The sequence below is a fragment of the Mandrillus leucophaeus genome, unplaced genomic scaffold, assembly GCF_000951045.1.
Source record: "Mandrillus leucophaeus isolate KB7577 unplaced genomic scaffold, Mleu.le_1.0 Scaffold6, whole genome shotgun sequence".
NCBI lineage: Eukaryota > Metazoa > Chordata > Mammalia > Primates > Cercopithecidae > Mandrillus > Mandrillus leucophaeus.
The window spans coordinates 1,783,908-1,802,490 of NW_012106474.1; the positions used below are offsets into that span (position 1 = coordinate 1,783,908).

General features: G+C 47.0%; 1 protein-coding gene across 1 annotated transcript in view; it reads left to right on the forward strand.

Moving 5' to 3' along the window:
• Positions 1–18,583, forward strand: part of WDR27 (WD repeat domain 27) — a 150,294-nt gene that overhangs the window by 66,141 nt on the left and 65,570 nt on the right. The window contains 4 exon segments of the mRNA XM_011999659.1: positions 3,144–3,265; positions 4,645–4,778; positions 6,916–7,013; positions 8,370–8,491. Of these exon segments, the coding sequence (XP_011855049.1) occupies positions 3,144–3,265; positions 4,645–4,778; positions 6,916–7,013; positions 8,370–8,491 (476 nt within the window).

The window sequence follows — 18,583 nt, forward strand, 5'->3', positions numbered from 1 at the left end:
CTGCACACGCTGGCCCCCATGCTGCTTATGTCCCTGAGCGGAGACTGCACACGCTGGCCTCCATGCTGCTTATGTCCCTGAGCGGAGACTGCACATGCTGGCCTCCATGCTGCTTATGTCCCCACACCCTTGACTGCTTCCCCAACACGGGGCTGCATCCAAAGGAAGTCTAGGTCCAGAGGTCTCAAGCTCTGACATAGGCCATGCATGGTGGCTCACGCCTGTAATCCCAGCACTTTGGGAGGCTGAGGTGGATGAATCACTTGAGGTCAGGAGTTCGAGACCAGCCTGGCCAACATGGCAAAACTCTTTCTCTGCTAAAAAATACAAAAATTAGCTGGGCATGGTGGAGGGCGCCTGTAATCCCAGCTATTCAGGGGGCTGACGCACGAGAATCGCTTGAACCCAGGAAAATCGCTTGAACCGCAGAGGTTGCAGTGAGCCGAGATGGCACCACTGCACTATAGCCTGGGTGACAGAGCAAGACTGTGTCTCAAACAAACAAACAAACAAACAAACAAACAAACAAAACCCTGACCTAGAGAGGGTTTTAGAATCCTTTTCACTCTGTTTCTGAAGCTCCTCATCTCATCACACACACCACAGGGGAAACTGATCAATTGAAAAGAGGCGGGAGGCCTTCCGTACAGTGAGGAGATGGTGGGGAGAGAAAGGAAGAGGCACCCGTGTGGTCCCCCAGGGGCACGTTGCTTCGTGGGGATTGGCCTTGCCTGCGGTGATTCGTCTTCGATGCGCCCTGTGGCCACAGCGCTTCACGCATGTGTCTGGGGCTGGAGCTTGGGAGAGAAGGGGGATCCCACCTTTGGCAAGGAATTGCCATTGTTTTCATCCTGGGAGTGGAAGTCCGTCCCTGACACTTGAGATGAAGGACCAGGCCGACTTGTCAGGACTGAGCAGAAGGCGGCACTTTGCAATCCCTGCATTGCCGGTGCCTCTGCTGGCCTTGGTGGCTTAGTGGACCACTGGGCCCCTAACAGACGCTGTGCTCATAGGAGGAGGTGGGAAGGACTAGAAAAACACATTCTCTGTCTCATGAAGAAGGAAGAGCGTGGGTCGCGGTAACTTCACCCTCCCTCCTGTGTGACCTCATGTGGCCTCTTGCAGCCTGTGGGTCAGGCAGCGGAGGCTGTTCTGAGCTTGATATTGGAAGAGAGTGGGCCACACGGCTGGTAATGGACTTCTGAGGTCAGTCACTGGGCAGATGCGTCAGGCCCTTGTCACTGGGAGGACGCCCTTATGGCCCAGGCTGCCTGGACCAGGCCCTGCAGCAGGTGTCTGAACCTGTGACATTCTCGGATGGTGCGGAGCTGCAGACACCACTGGTGTTCAGTACGAGCAGCATGGGTGGCATCTGTTAATGGCAGTCATGAACATGACTTTCCTTTGAGTCTTGCGGCTGCTGTTAGCTGAGCAGCAGTGAGGAGTGTTTGGAGCTTTCCTTAACCGGCCTCTGTACTTTTGCTAAAACTGCCGGAACTCTACACGTGAGGGCAGCAAAGCTATTTCACGTTTTTCTGCGCTGTGAATTTCTGCCCTGCGTTTCCTGGCGTCCTGTTGCAGAACTGAGTTATGTTCTTAAAATTACGTCTTTCCTGGTGTTCCCTTCTTTTTACGTTGGTTCCCTGACAGATGTGACGTAGTGAGATAGCAGTTCCTTGTCTGGTCTACAAATTGTGATGCGTGATTCACATGCTGAGGCCCGCAGGAAGGGGCCTTCTGCTCCGTGGGAAGGTCCCGGCTACAGCAGGAATTTTCTCGGGAGTTGTGGTTACCCATCCCCTGTGATTTTAATCACAAAGTGCTTAGCTATGGAGGTGAAATGGGGTCGCTGAGCAGGTCTGGGGTCATTTGTTGTCAGGAAGCAGGAGTGAGGCTGCCCGTCAGTTTTCTCCTTGCCGTCCCAGCCCGGGTGCTTGGGGGTCAGAGGCTGCAGGGCTGGGCGTGGCCTCTCCTTGTCCTCACCTCCCCACCTCCTCCCCTTTCGCCCTCCTCACCGTGACGCCTGGCTTTCGCTCCAGGGCCGACCTCTGAGGAGAAGCACATCCCTGGTCGTCTTCGCTTTCTCCTTTCCTCTGCGTCCGCCGCTTGTTAGAACCGTCAGGTGGTGGCAGCTGAGAGACTGTTTGAAAACACCTCCCGGCCTGACAGCCGTTCTAGGGGTTATGAGGCAAGACAGGTCCAGAAACCAGCACGGGCTCAGGGCCTGGGCCCCAGGGTTAGGCTGGGGGTAGGATGAGGTGGGGGGTAGGATGAGGTGGGGGGTAGGATGAGGTGGGGGGTAGGATGAGCTGGGGGGTAGGATGAGGTGGGGAGTAGGATGAGGTGGGGGTTAGGATGAGGTGGGGAATAGGATGAGGTGGGGGGACAGAAAAGCTCTTACAGGTGTATGAAATAAAGGCTGTTTGCCTCGTCGCCTACCTTAGTTTCGTATCAGAGCAGCACACGCTGCCGACATTGAGACGCCTGAAGACCAGCATCGGCGGTCTCAGAAATCAGCATCCAAGCAGCCATTGTGAGTTTAGACAAAACTTTTCAAATCTGTCAGAACAAATGATCGACTTATATGTGTGTGCTCAGGGATTTTTTTTTCACTTTTTTCTTCAACGTTGATGGCAGTTCTTTAAAATCCGGATGCATTAGCATGGAGTCCACAGATTTCTGTACTGTAGTTTATAATACTAACTGTTACCATGTTCTTCTCTGATAACATACACTCACAGATGCACACATGATGTTGAACTTCTTAGTTTACGAAATGCAAGGTTTTACGCTGCCTGGCCGAGGCATTCAGTCACACTCCAAACCTCAGCACCACACAATACACGCTCCTAGCAAACCCACACCTGCACCTCCTGAATCTAAAATAAAAGTTGAACAAAATGGAACGCGAGGCTTTAGAGCAGCTGCCTTCAGAAGCCACATTGAGTCTACTGAAGGGAGATGGTGTAGCCGACCTCAGGCTCTGCGGCCTCACTGTGGCCAGGAGAAGCCTCCTGGCGCGCCCCTTATTACTTGACAAATGCTGTTCCGGTTGTGTTGTATGAAAGTACCAGATAAGTGGCACTCAGTCAAAACTGATACTAACAGTAGAAATAGTCACCCTCTCTGGTCATTCCTGTTAGGTCACGATGGGGCAGTGAACACCGTGTGCTGGAGCCAGGACCGGAGGTGGCTGCTCTCTGCAGCCCAGGATGGGACCCTGCGGGTGTGGTCAGCTCGTGGGGCAGAGCTCGCACTGCTTCTGGTAATGGACGGTCACCTCTGCCATGGGCAGTCATTTCCGAAGGAGCTGAGAGCTTCTCAAAAGTCTCATTCTTTTACCTTAACAGGAGATGAGGAAAGGGACATAAGCCAAGAGTTTGCTTTAAAAAAGTTATTGATTAAAAGTTATTGCTTCAATGCAATAAACATTATTGATTAGTTTCTTAAATGTGTGTCTACATGTATATATTCACACGCACGCAATAGGCACACGCATATATATGCATACACATGTGCACACTTACTTGCCACATATTCACATGCACGCAGTAGGCACACGCATATAGATGCATATGCATGTGCACACTTACATGTTTGCCACATATTCACACATGTGCAATAGGCACACATGATATAGATACATACACATGCGCACACTTACATACTTGCCACATTCACACACACACAGGCACACACGCATATAGATGCATGCACACGCGCACACTTACATACTTGCCACGTGCGCACATACATTCATATGCTTAAATCTATCCTTATGTTTGTGATGGTCTGCGAATGCCACATGATTAATACTGAAACATTTGAAGAATTTAAAATATTGATTCAATGTGATTTCGTAGACCAGAAGCAAAATGGCCAAGGGGCTATTATGTGGGGGAAGTATATTTTAGGAAGAAGAGTGACTTGTTTTGATGAACTTACAGGAGATCATTTGGGAGCGGAACAGGAAAGGAGAGACAGGAAGATGATAACCTTATGACTAGGACAGGGAAAGAAAAGGAAATGGTAGGAAACTCACCTTCAAATCATGAAATTATGAGCAGGTGACTTGCAAAGAACGTAACATAAAAAGCAGTCGCATTTTCAAAGATGTTGGCATTTATTTTCTATGGGTCTTTTATAGAAAGGGGATTGAAGATGAGAAAGACAAGAAAGGCAGTGTCAGTTAAGGAAGACCCAGGGCCTCTCTAAAGGTGAAGCATTTGGCAGCAGCTTCAGGAAGTAGTTTGCTGAGAGCTGTGAATGCTCTGTGTCATAACACGTTTGGTTGTGAGGTCTAAATTTGAGAGCAGACACCTCAGAACTACATTTTAAAACAGTTTAAATTTCAGCTTTAATAAAATCCTTGCTACTTAGTATGTTTACTGCTAAGTTTCAATTCTTTTAAAGTTGTTAAATGACTGGAATTCAAAGCATTTATTACAGTAAAATTTTAATCAGATAATACCTTTCAGAAGTAGTAGGCAGAAACAAAAATTGTAGATTGGGTCTAACAAAGTATATGTACGCATTTAGAATAAACAGATGTTGGGTTTTAAGAAGAAATAATTTTATGTTTAGAGCAATAGTGTTTTTGTTAACATTTATCGTATTGACAGTAATTACTGATTTGCATTACAGGGCAGGGACATGTTTTCTAAACCGATACAGTCTGCACAGTTTTATTATATAGATGCCTTCATATTGTTATCTTCTGGCCCTGAATTTCAGCTACTGAAGTATCACATTGACACTTGCAAAGATGAGATGAAGAGGTAGGCACCCCTCCACCCTGTGCATTAGTTTTAGATCAGAGGAAGCCGTTTCAATAATGTGACGTTGAAAAGGTATTTACATTTTAAAAAGTTGCCCCAAATTTAATAATGACCTCATATCACTAAACTCCTGATGAGAGGGAATTATCCAGATCCTACGCATTTTAAACCTTCCTTTGTATTACTACGTGCGGGGCCTTTGGCATGACAGAATGCAAGAATCTAGGGGATTTGAGAAACCTCAGTTATCATCTCGGCTCTGCAGCTATTGAAGTGATGTTATGTGGAACAAATACTATTGATAATACAAAGTTAAATTATGAACTATTTCAAATATATACATATATATGGGGAATAATAAATATGTCCTTAGCTACACTTAGCTTGGACAAGTATTAACATTTCACTGTCTTTGTTGTCCAGAATTTTTAAAGAAATAAAATATTACAGAGGGAATTAGGAACCTGTCTCCCAGTCCTGTCCGCTTCCCTTTTCCCTCCTTTTGAGATTGGCGTATTTGCTTCTTGGTCGTAGTTTTATATTTTTGCTGTATCTCTATGTATTCATGTCATTTTTTTTTTTTTTGAGTGTAACATAAGCACACCTTTCTTAATCAAAGTTATGTTTCTGAGATGTGTGACTTCAGTTTGTTAATAGGGGCGTGTGCCCTGCGGTCCGAATGGGCACCGCGTCTGCCTGCTTCTCTCATGGAGGGACGTCGGGTTGGGACCTGCAAACGGTTGGGTCTCCTAGCCAATAGACGGGCTTGCAGGGAATCCCTGGTCTCAATGAGAGCGTCCCCACTCTCATCTGTCCCAGGTCACAGCTTCCCAGGAGTGACTTCTGGCCCGTGCTGGGGCAGGTTGTACGCAGCGGAAGGGCTCCAGGACCCAGCAGCTCCCTCCTGTGGCCCCTCCCTCAGCCTTGTCTTCAGAGATGCCTGGGACTTTCAGTCCTAAAGTTTGTTCGTTTGTTTGTTTTTGAGACGGAGTCTCGCTCTGTTGCCAGGCTGGAGTGCAGTGGTGATTTCTTGGCTCACCACAACCTCCGCCTCCTGGGTTCAAGTGATTCTCCTGCCTCAGCCTCCCGAGTAACTGGGATTACAGGTGCCCCCCACCACACCTGGCTAATTTTTGTACTTTTAGTAGAGACAGGGTTTCACTATGTTGGTCAGGCTGGTCTCGAACTCCTGACCTCATGATCTGTGTGCCTCAGCCTCCCAAAGTGCTGGGATTACAGGCGTGAGCCACCGCACCTGGCCTAAAGTTTATTTTTACTTACCAGGAGTGAGCTTCATAGGTCAGCTCACGTAGCAGGCCTCCCATCTCAGCTGGCACAGCTGAGTTTCCCCTGAGAGTTGGCGGCTTCTCTTCTTGTTCTTGCCTCCTCTTTCTGACCTTGTGGGACTTCCTCTTAGAGATCACTTTGCAGCCACTTCAGCTGGGTTTCGGGAGGTAGCGAAGCTGAAGCATGTGTTCAGTTATATGTAGCGGGAGATGGGCAGGTTTTTCTAAGCATACACGGAAATACCCTATAGTAAAAGGCTGGTGCATTTGACCACAGACTGAAGAAGGAGGAGGAGGTGGGGGATCTTTCGTATGTCAGAAATCACCACAAATAATTAGATGTTAATAGAAAAACAGGTTTTTTCCCCTAAAGAAAAATCAAGGTAGCTAATTCACTTTTTCCCTCAGTATCATAAAATGTGACTTTTAAAGTGATATGAAAACTTTCTTTTCATGTTTAATGTTTTTAAACATAAGATATTTAGTGTAGTGGGCCGGGCGCGGTGGCTCAAGCCTGTAATCCTAGCACTTTGGGAGGCCGAGATGGGCAGATCACGAGGTCAGGAGATCGAGACCATCCTGGCTAACACATTGAAACCCCGTCTCTACTCAAAAAAATACAAAAAACTAGCTGGGCGACGTGACGGGCGCCTGTAGTCCCAGCTACTCCGGAGGCTGAGGCCGGAGAATGGCGTAAACCCGGGAGGCGGAGCTTGCAGTGAGCTGAGATCTGGCCACTGCACTCCAGCCTGGGCAACAGAGCCAGACTCCGTCTCAAAAAAAAAAAAAAAAAAAATTTAGTGTAGTGGAAGGAAAGCAAGAAGATTGATCATCTTGATTTTCTCTTCCAGATATAAACAGAAGAGCAAGTCCAAGCTGATTTGCAGGCTCTCCACGACGGGTGCAGTAGACATGACCAGTCTATCAGCAGTCAACGACTTTTATTCCCGTATCCTTTCTCCCAGATCCTGGTAGGGTTTTACGCCCTGAGTGTCATTCCTCTGGCGGAGGTGTGTGCTGAGCATCTCATGAGTGTCAGGCATTGTGTGAGGCTCCGGGAATGCAGGGACCCTTCTCATGGAGCTCGCTGTCCTTGTGTTAATTGTACGTGTTAATAATTCATCTCAATATTCAGAAAGGACCTCAAAGGAAAAAGAAACCTGAGTGCCACATAGCTCATGCCATCCAGCAGGTGGGCTGACCTGGCACTTCTGCTCTGAACTTTGTTGACTAATGTCTAGTAATTTAGTTATTCTATCTCATCTGCAGAGCTGGCAAAAATCATAGCAGTTGCTGTTCAAAATAATATGAAATGGAATCCAGAACTTTAATTTTTGAGATTTTTATGGCTAACACCATTGCTTTTAATTTTCAAAGTTGATTTTAATTTATTTAGGGGAAAAGCTCCAGATCTTTAGGAATTCATTGTATAAAGTTTTAATTTACTCAAAGTTCAATCTAAGTTGAACTCTATTGGAGGGTTTTGTAGTTGAACTAAAATAAAGTGTTAAGAGGTTGTGGTATGTTTTAGTTAGAAATGTGGTAATTTCATGCTAGAATTGGTGCTAAAATACCTAGCAGAAATAAGAAATATGTCATTAGGATTACTTTAGCTTAAATGATGGTTTCTGGAATACAAGGATACTAGAGTCAGGAGTAGTCCAGCGCTAACACCAGCATTACGGGTCTCTTGACTCCAGTGCACCTGTGTTCCCACCACATATACTCATTACTGCAACATTCAGGGCTGAGCATTGAGGCTTGGGGGGTGCTGGTGGTCACACGAGCCCTAAATGTATACATTGCTCCTCATAGGTCAAGTTTATGAAGCATGTCACGGTCAGCTGCCAACATGGCACTGTCTGGGTTGTGTCTCCCCTCGTGAGACCTGCCCCAGGTGCTGCCACCCACTCTGTGGGTCTGTCTAATCTTAGTTCAGTCCTTTCTTCTGAGTGCAGTGTCTACATATTCAATTATTTGACATCTGATTTGGGTGTTTCATGGACATCTCAAATGCCACGTATCTAAAGCTGGAACTCCCACCTCAAAACAGGCACTGTGGTGGTCTCCCTTTCCCTAAGCAGCCCCCCCGCCCCCGCCCACCTGCTCTTGCCAATGCCTGGGGCCAGATGGGGTGGGGCTGGAGTGGGCTCAGGACGTTTCAGGCGGAACTTCAGAAATTCTTAACTAGTCGTCCATTCTTGAGTCTTCTAATATTCCAAAGTTTTTGTTAGTAAAAGAGAGGGACTGTCCCTTCCCCATGGGTACCAGCGTTGAGAGGAGCTCCCTAACTGGATTATCGCAGACATCGTTCTTGCAGCTGGCCGGAACAGGACCGTGGAAGTGTTCGACCTCAACGCCGGCTGCAGTGCAGCGGTGATAGCAGAAGCCCACTCGCGGCCTGTCCATCAGATCTGCCAAAATAAAGTGAGTCAGTTTTTGGATAATATACATCATCTGTACAACTATGTGCTTAAAGCATTTCACAGATACAAATGTATGATGCCATTTAGCAGTGTTTGCTACCAAATTCAATGTTAATTTTTATTGATTATTAATTATTCGAAGCCTCGATGTTTGGCCCTAGGACATACTTTAGTATCATGTTGAATGTTAAGTTTTCTACTTTTGTGTTTGACTATTTTATGGGCTCATACTAAGATTTTACTAGGAAAACATTCTCACATAAAACTTGATAGGGTTGCATATTTTCGGCAATAGTGGATTGCATGGTAGACACATTGGTTCTATGGTCTGTGGGGCAGCCTTGCTAAATCAATAGCTTTTTTTGAAGGTGGAGGCTGTTGGATACAGCCAGTCCATTTTGACAGAGACAAAGTTTACAAATATCCACAGCGATGGGTTCAAGGGTTGGCATTACAGGAGAGACATTTGATGAGTTCATTGTCTGATAGCTGCACGGTTCAAAAGACACACTTGGTTACCCAAGAGGGGGTCTAAGTCTTAGGAACAAAACTGCATTTCTTAGGACTAAAACTGTAATTTTGGTTGTTGATATGCCCGGAAAGGTTTTCCAAGTCAAGGATTTAACTTACAATGCATCTGGCATTTATATTATGATTCAGGGTATCATTTTGCTAAGTGAAGTATTGCAATGTTGGTTAAACAGACTTTGTTATCCACGGGTTAACACATTTTGTACCTTTTTTTTTTTTTTTTTTGAGAGAAAGTCTCACTCTGTCACCTAGGCAGGAGTGCAGTGGCACTATCTCTGCTCACTGCAACCTCTGCTTCCTGGGTTCAAGCGATTCTCCTGCCTCAGCCTCCTGAGTAGCTGGGATTACAGGAATGAACCACCATGCCCGGCTAATTTTTTTTGGTATTTTTAGTAGAGATAGGGTTTCATCATGTTGGCCAGGCTGGTCTCGAACTCCTGACCTCGTGATCAGCCTGCCTCAGCCTCCCAAAGTGCAGGGATTACAGGCGTGAACCACCGTGCCCGGCCCACATTTTGAGTCTTTAAATTTCTGTTTAACAGGACAGGTATGGTCTGATTATAAAGTTTTTAAATCAGTTCAAATTGGAAAGAGCAAATATTCTAGGCTGTTAAGTTAAATTACATTGAAGCAGATGCGTTCCTGCATCTCTTCTGGATAAAGGGGAGATGGAGGTGTCAGGGCCACAGGAAGACTTTGTTAATGGGTGCAGCATGAGAGACCCCGGGATTCAGAGGCGCTGTGTCCAGGAAGATGGTCTCCCTACATGTCGGTCTGGATGACTCTTCAGAGAGGCAGATCCAGGGACTTGGCAGTGTGGGGTAGTCAGAGCTTTGGAGGTCAGGAAGACGCCTGGGGAGGCTGCCTGCGGAGGCAAAGCCGACCTCCGTGCCCTCCCTGTGGGGCAGCCTTGGTTGGAGAAGTGGGGGTTTAAAGGCTCTGATAGGCCTCTTTATCTTGCCTTCCTTTTAATCTTCCACCCGTCCACCACCCAGTTCATCAATAGGACATTTCAAGTTTCAATAGGAGAAGGCTTTTCTGGTTTGAATAACACCATGGAAATACCAGCTTGCGGAGAGTCGTTGGAGAAAAGATTATTCTTCTGCATTTTCTCTTTTTGTTTAGATGCTTCCTGCATATAAACCAGAGCAAACATGTTTTTAAACACTGCAATGGGTCTGTCAGATGAATGAAGGAATCGCTTTGAAGAATTCTGTAACTTCTTTATGAGGCTATTAAAATGGCACACCCCACAAACCAAGTGCGAATTAGTGGAATCAGTGCTGTGTGTAATACTCCAGGTTTCTATGTTTTCTGGGAAAGCTGTGAAGGAAAAAGAAGTCAGTTTGGTAATTGACAATGAGAATAGGCAGCACTGTTTGGTATTTGAGAGCCGTGATCTGATGCTACTAATTTCGCAGTAAGATCTGTCAAGATTAGGCAAAGATTTGATTATTAGATTTTATATATTTCTGGGCTTTTAAATTTAATAATTGAGTTATTAACTTTTAAAATGATTGTTAGCCTAATACCCGTCTTATTTATTTTTTCTTCTTTCTTCTTCTTCTTTTTTTTTTTTGAGATGGAGTCTTGCTCTGTCGCCCTGGCTGGAGTGCAGTGCCATGATCTCAGCTCACTGCAACCTCCACCTCCCGGGTTCCAGCGATTCTCCTGCCTCAGGCTCCCAAGTAGCTGGGTTTACAGGCACGTGCCACCACGCTTGGCTAATTTTTGTACTTTTAGTAGAGACGGAGTTTCACCATGTTGGCCAGGCTAGTCTTGAACTCCTGACCTCGTGATCCGCCCGCCTCGGCCTCCCAGAGTGCTGGGATTACAGGCGTGAGCCACTGCGCCCAGCCAACCCATCTTATTTTTTAGGTATTATGATTCCTTTTAAATTCAAGTGCAGCTTAATGAGATATCAATAGCTAATATTTGGATGTAGCACGTTAAAGTATAAGTCTGACCTACTAAATTTATTTAGTGAAACGTGCACGCAAAGACATTTGACTTTAAGATACCCGAGTGCAGAGTAGGGTTTGCACCGTCTTTGTGTCTGATCTTGGTAGTACCTAGAACCTGGAATCTGCTCACTTGACATGCGCCGAATTGAACTGTGACTTGCTGTTACCAACAGAAAGCAAAGGATTCGATTCTTTGTACAAGAAAGTAGATGTAAATCTAGAGAAGAAACGGTTTCTTAAAAAGACCCGTCAGCATGTAGATTGCAGAGGTTAAAGTTTGACAAATAGTATTTAAAATTTGTTGATGTATTATTCTCAAAACGCAGTGTATAAAAATTTATCTAAAGATAAAGATTGCTAACAAGAAACGTCTCTCCGGAGATGTTATGTAGTTGTCTGTCTGGTCAGTTTTTCTAAAGTCTGTGAGTCTTTAGATAATACAGTTAAGTGAGAATTGGCTAAATTTCCCAAATATCGTCATTCTTGAGTTTAAAAATTTCAGTTGTGAAGATAAATGAATCTTATACGTGAAATTTCTTTCATGTTGTAAATTTTACATTTTTTTTTTTTTTTTTGAGGTGAGGTCGCGCTCTCGTCGCCCAGGCTGGAGTGCACTTGAGTGATCTTGGCTCACTGCAACCTTCGCCTCCTGGGTTCAAGCGATTCTCCTTCCTCAGCCTCCCAAGTAGCTGGGATTACAGGCATGTGCCCCCATGCCTGGCTAAATTTTGTAGTTTTAGTAGAGAGGGGATTTCACCATGTTGGCCAGGCTGGTCTCAAACTCCTCACCTCAGGTGATCTGCCTGCCTTGGCCTCCCAAAGTGCTGGGATTACAAGCATGAGCCACTGCTCCCAGCCAATTTTACATTTAAAATATGTTTCTTACCATGCTTTTTGACACTTGCTGCTTCTTGTCTCAAACATTGTCAATTATTAGAAAAAATATTTCCTAGTTCATTTAATTTTTGTATTGGTTGTGCATGACTCTTATTAAAGGTGGTCATTGCAAAGCCAATTATAATTTATTTTTGGTGTTTGGAAAATGGTCTGTCAGCATTTCCATTATAAATCCCTGTTTTCTTTCTCTTTTTGTTCTTTTCTTTATGGGGTTTATGACAGAGCCATGAAACTTGGTCTAGATTAAAACTTGGCCTATTAGAGCTCAGTCTGAGATTTTTTTCAATATAGTTCCCAAATTTGTTTTAAATTGTTTCAGATGTTTAGGTTGCAAATGCAAAATATAATTTCAAAGTTTTCAATGCTTTCTAATTTATAACAAAAAATAACATGTGAGGTTTAAGATAATGGTAAAGATAATTCTTTTAACTTTAGCTAATCAATTTTCTAATATTTTCAAGAGAATTATTTTGGAAAATGATATGATGCTATTTGGTATGATCTTGCAATTTTGTTTCCTTTCCTGTCTGTTCCCATTTCATAATAGAAGAGTTTCTAACCTTTTGCATATATGAAGCTTTTCTCTGTTAAAGGGTTAAATGTATGTAAATCTCTTAGCATGTGCCAAGTGCACCTGCCTGGTCACTGTGGAGGCTCCCCGTGCACACCGCCAAGGGAGGAGGATGGAGGCGCTGGGCCTGGCTCGCCTCGGGAGCCTCTGGACAGCAGGCATAGTGAATTCCACAGTCTGATACCTGTTTTTCCTCTCTTCCTCTGGTGCTAATTTCATTTTGGCTTCTTTTGGGTATTATCTTTTATTTCAATAACTGAGGAGACTTGAGGAGCCAGATGAGACTGTGTTTACATTTAACTTTTTTCTGGATTTTAAAATATGTTGTATTGGAAGCAGCATATTAGATTTTTTAGAATGCTTCAAGCCCTAAAATAGTATTGACTTGGAGAATGAAGATACAGGAAGTGAATTGGTAGCATAATTAAGATTTGTTTTTAGAAAGGTGTTTATATTTTGTTGGCTTGATTGTAATACATTTATTTTCAAGACTTAAAGCGTCAAATTTCATTCTTGTCCCATTTAATTTACTGTAATGAACATTGCTGGTTCTAAATATATGTTAGAAATCAGCAATGATGATGGTGAGGAGTTAACGAGGAAATCGTGAAGGACTGTTACGAATTACAGTGATGTTGGAGGACCGGTCATGAATGATGGCAACTGTGGCCTTTCAAATCAGAACTCTGCTCTTCTTATGAGGAAATGAGAAATGTGCCGTCAGGAGAAGGGCAGCTGCTGATGTGTTACAGTGAGGACTCTTTAGAGTCCAGGTTTGCAGCTCCTCGGAGGCACAGGCACTGCCCAGGGTGCCGTTGGCGTCCACAGCAGAGCATCCTTGTGCCCAGTCTGCCGGGAGACTCTTCTGCCTTTATCTGTTTGACACACTGGATGACTGCACGGCTTCTTGAAGGGCTGGTTCTGTGTGTCTAAAAAACACTGCAGTGAAAGGGGACCGTTTCGGCACGCAAGTGCCCTATTGTGGGGCAGCCGCCTCATCTGCTTACTCACGGATGTGGAGTGAGTGCGTTCTGAGCTGCACGGTGCGGACTCGTGCGGAAAGCGTCGCGATGTCATCCTCAGGATCACCTTCTGGGTCAGAGGCAGGAGGTGTATTCAGTTTACCGAGTGGTCTGTGGGGCCTGTGAACAAGGCGGGGGCAGGGAAAGTGTTCCCCAGGAGGTGGTCCTGGGCTGAGCCTTGAAGGAGGAGGGGACAGCTGTACCAGCTGGAGGGGCCTGGGCCTGACCCCCCACTGTCCACTGTGTGGCCCAGAGAAGGCAGCAGGAGCCCGGCACAGCCTGCTGTGTTTTGCACCCGGCCCCACAGGCAATACAGCATCCCTCGGCTGGTGCCTCTTCACCCACCCTGCTTACCACAGCACAGCCCCTCTGTCACCCTCTGTGGGTGTGCAGACCTCAGGAAGGTGACGCTGCACCCGCATAGGTGCAGGTGTGGGAGGCCTAGTGCTGCCATCTTCTGTCCCACCTGCGGCCTGCAGTTGCTCCCCAGCAACTGTCCCCACAGCTTGTCTCCGCCCATCACCACCCACTGTTGACCTGTGCCTTCAAAACCCCATCCGGGTCATTTTTATCTTCCCTGTCAGTTCTTCAGAGGCCCCAGCAGCTTTTAGGATAAAAGCCCGAGGCTGCACGCAGACCCTGTGCCGCCTTCTCGTGCCTTGACCCCGTCAGTGTCCTTGGTGATGCCTCAGACCCAGTCTCAAGCTGTGGGCCCACATGAAGCCCGGGTTGCTGGGCTGGGCGATTCTCTCAGGCCCCAGTCGGCTTCTGTGGTGGCCTGGACAGTCACAGGAGGGCATCGGGGCCTGCTCCTGTGTGACACACGTGCTCTACCTGCCAAGAAGAGGCCTGCTCTGTCTTCAGAGTCGCAGCATCATGAACGTGGCGCGTGGGGCATCCTCATCGCCCCAGAGCCCCAGACGGAGTGGGGGTGCTGGCGTGAGATCTGAGCAGGCACCACCGGCACCTAAGCTTTGACCCCACAGAGCAGCTGAGGCTGCACACTGGCTTCCCGACTGCACCTGCCTGACAATGAGCCCAGTGAACGGGGCTGACTCTGAGACACAGGATTGACCCCTTCCGGCCTGGTCCCCGGCACTTCAGCCCAGGGCTCTCAGAAGGTGGAGCTGAGCGTCCGCCAGCTGCACGCTGTGCTTCTGCTCTGTGGCCTGGGTCACAGGCAAACCCAACTGTCCAGGCTCAGCCTCCACCACCTCCCCAGGAGGCCTCCCTGGCCTCTCAGTAGTTGGACTCGGCCCCTTACTTGGTCTTGTGCCTACACTGCTGTTCCAGGGCTCATCAGTGCATTTAGAATGACGTATGGTTAATCCTCTCTCCTGTGAGATTCTCTCCTTGAGGTCAGAGCCATCCCTTACTAGCATACAGTCGGTGCTCAAAAATTGCTTGCTTAGTCCAAGCCCAATCCTGGCAGTTTTAAGGGGCCTATTTGAGTTACAACCGTTGGATCTGCCTTCCTTTTTCAGTTGGGCCATCGTTTACCCACAAGAGCTCCATGACCTGCTGCTGGCGTGGGCACTCCAGGGCTCAACCTTTGGCTTTCCCTGGTGGTGACGTGAGAGCAGCAGCTACATATGTGTTTATTCCAGATGCCAAGTGAAGCCTCGAACAAGAGTTTCATCTTGCACCAGAAATCAGCAGATGTGGGCGAGGGTGTGGAGAAAAGGGAACAACACTTAGACACTGTGGGTGGGAGTCTAACTTAGTACAAAATAGAGCTAATTTTTTCTATGGAAAACAGTGTGGAGATTTCTCAAAGAACTAAAAATAGAACTCCCATTGGATCCAGAAATCCCACGACAGGGCACCGACCCATAGGAAAAGAAATCATTGCATGAAAAAGAGGCCTGCAGGCCAGGCGCGGTGGCTCAAGCCTGTAATCCCAGCACTTTGGGAGGCCTAGACGAGCGGATCACGAGGTCAGAAGATCGAGACCATCCTGGCTAACACGTCTCTACTAAAAAATACAAAAAAACTAGCCGGGCGAGGTGGCGGGCGCCTGTAGTCCCAGCTACTCGAGAGGCTGAGGCAGGAGAATGGCGTGAACCCGGGAGGCAGAGCTTGCAGAGAGCTGAGATCCTGCCACTGCACTCCAGACTGGGCGACAGAGCGAGACTCCGTCTCAAAAAAAAAAAAAAAAAAAAAGATGCCTGCAGTGTTATATGTTTATTGCAGCACGATTCACAATCCCAAAGCTGTGGAATCAAACTAAGTGTCTGTCAACAGAGGAATGGATAAAGAGCGTGTGATACAGACACACGGCGGAACACTGCTCAGCCATAACAAGAATGAAATCCGGTCTTATGCAGCTCCAGTGGTTGGAACCGGAGGCCACTGTCTTACACCACTCAGAAACAGAAAGTTAAATCCCACGTTCTCACTTACAGGTGGGGTAAATATTGTGCACACGTGGACTCGGTGGCATAAAAGACACTGGAGACTCGGAGGGTGAGAGGGTGGGAGGGAGGTGAGGGATGAGAAATTAAGGGGTACCGTGTACACTATTCGGGTGATGGCTACACTGAAGCCCAGGCTTCCCCACTACACAATGTGTCTGTTGACAAAAAGAGCCAAACTCTGTAAAATATTCGAAGACATTTATTCTGAGCCAAATATGAGTGAGCATGGCCCGTGACACAGTCCCCAGGAGGTCCTTAGAACGTGTGCCAAGGTGGTCGGGGCGCAGCTTGGTTTTATACATTTTAGGGAGGCAGGAGACATCAATCAAATACATTTCAGAAATACACGAGTTTAGTCCAGAAAGGGGGAACAACTCAAAGCTGGTGGGTGTAGGGGATGCTTCCAGGCTCTAGGTAAATGCAAACATTTTCTGGTTGACAATTGGTTGAGTTTCTCTGAAGACCTGGGTTCAGTAGAAAAGAAATGTTCAGGTTAAGATACAAGATTGTGGAGACCAATATTCTTTTGAAGTCTCATAGTGGCTGCCCTTAGAGACAATAGGTGACAAATGTTTCCTATTCAGACCTTTAAAAGGTGCTAGACTCTTAATCTCTTTAGGATTGGGAGGGCCTGGAAGAAAGCAATCTAGCGATGTGAACAGAGATTCTTCCCAGATGCACATTTTCCCCCACAAAGGACAGCTTTGCAGGGCCGTTTCAAGATATGGCAAAGAAACATGTTTTAGGGTAAAATATTTGGATCTTCTTCCTTGTCTCATAGTATTATGCCAGAGTCAGGTTGGAAAGTCAGTCATCACGATATATAGGGTTAAGTAAAACCCATCTGGTGAGAATTGATGGTTTGTAGAGCATGACTCCCCAGATTTGGGCAAGATAAAAAAATCAGAGTGGGCTGGGCAGGGTGGCTCACACCTACAATCCCAGCACTTTGGGAGGCCGAGGCGGATGGATCATGAGGTCAGGAGTTCGAGATCGGCCTGACCAACATAGTGAACCCTGTCTCTACTAAAAATACAGAAATCAACCAGGCGTGGTGGTGTGCACCTGTAATCCCAGCTACTTGGGAAGCTGAGGCAGGAGAATCACTTGAACCTGGGAGGCGGAGGTTGCAGTGAGCTGAGATCACGCCATTGCATCCAGCCTGGGTGACAGAGCCAGACTCTGTCTCTAAAATAATAATAAAAAAAAAAAAACGGAGAGGAAAACTTTAACAAGCATTTGAAGGAGGAGGATGTGCTTTCTGTAAATAGTAGGAGATAATTCATAGAAAGCATCTGTAGGTATTGTCATACACTTACTCATTGGAGCATCAGATGGCTTTTTATTTTCCTACATTCTTGACTCAAAAAAACCTTTAAAACTATTATTACTAAATAAACTTTAGACTGGTAAGTGCTGTTTCGGTATTTCTGGTAAACCACTAGACACGGCAGCAGGAAAGTCATCCCGGCCTGACGGCATCGTTGTTCTGGAGCCACTGAGAGGGCGTGAACCCCACACTTCATCCTGCTCTTGGGCAAGTGTTTCCAAACCCGCTGCTCCACTGTGTCAGGGACAAGAAAACTTCAGTGAGCTAACCGAGACCATCCTTATTTATGTATTAATATTCCATTGGTCTCATTAGATGTTAAAAGTCAAAATGAGTTTCATTTTTGTGGAAATTCTATGAATTGGCTCTACAGCCTGTGTGTTCAGCCTTCAGTTGTCGACAGGCTCTGGGCCCCCTGCTTGTAGGGTCTCCTGCTAACTCTAGGCTGAACCATCAGGGCCTCTAAAGTCAGTCCCCCTGGAAAGGAAGGACAAGGAAGCAGGCGTGAACTTGCGGTGGTCTCTGCTCAGGCAGATCTCCTCCCTGAGGCCCGCGGCAGTCAGGAGTTGCGTCTGAATGAGAACCCCATGCTCACCCTCCGTAAGGATGGTCCCTGCCCCGTTACCTGGTGACAGGTCCCGTCGGTGGATGGGCCGGGCCCTGAGGGTGAAGGCTGCTACCGTTGGCCGCCCAGCCAGGATGTGGGACGGCTGCTCTTGTACTCCCCGTGCTCTGACTCAGTGGAACTCGTGTTCCTGGCCTCATGCTATCTACCTGGGGCTGCATGGACACACGTCTCGAATTTTTCATCCCATGGGGTTGCATGGCCGTGGCTCACGTGTGTCGTGGGTCTGGCATCCGTCACAGGCCACAGCCAGGGCTCTGTGGTTGACGGTCGGCTGAGCTCTCTTCTTGGTGATTGTCAGACTCTCATGGGAAAGTTAGTTAATTAAATTGGTTACTTTATCCTTTTTATTTCTAATCAAATTAGTGAAGTTTTCTTTAGTTATTAGAGAACTTGGCAGGTCACCTGGCTCCCTGGAAATGGTTGGTGGCCGTTTTCGATTTAGGTCCTGTATGTCCCTGGCTGGGCTGAGGGGGATGGGGGATGGCGCCAGGGCACAGCCCAGCCTCCCTCCGCCTCCCTAAGGAGTTCCGAGTGGACCCGAGCTTGAGAGAGGCGCGTGAGGGGCTGCACTGTGGTGAGCTTCGAATCTCCTTTTGCACATCTGGAAGGTTCTTGTGGGTGTTCTTTGTCCTCAGATCCAGAGCGCACCTGACGCCACACACCACACACCTGATGCCGCACACCTGACGCCACACACCTGACACTGCACACGGGACGCCGCACACCTGACGCC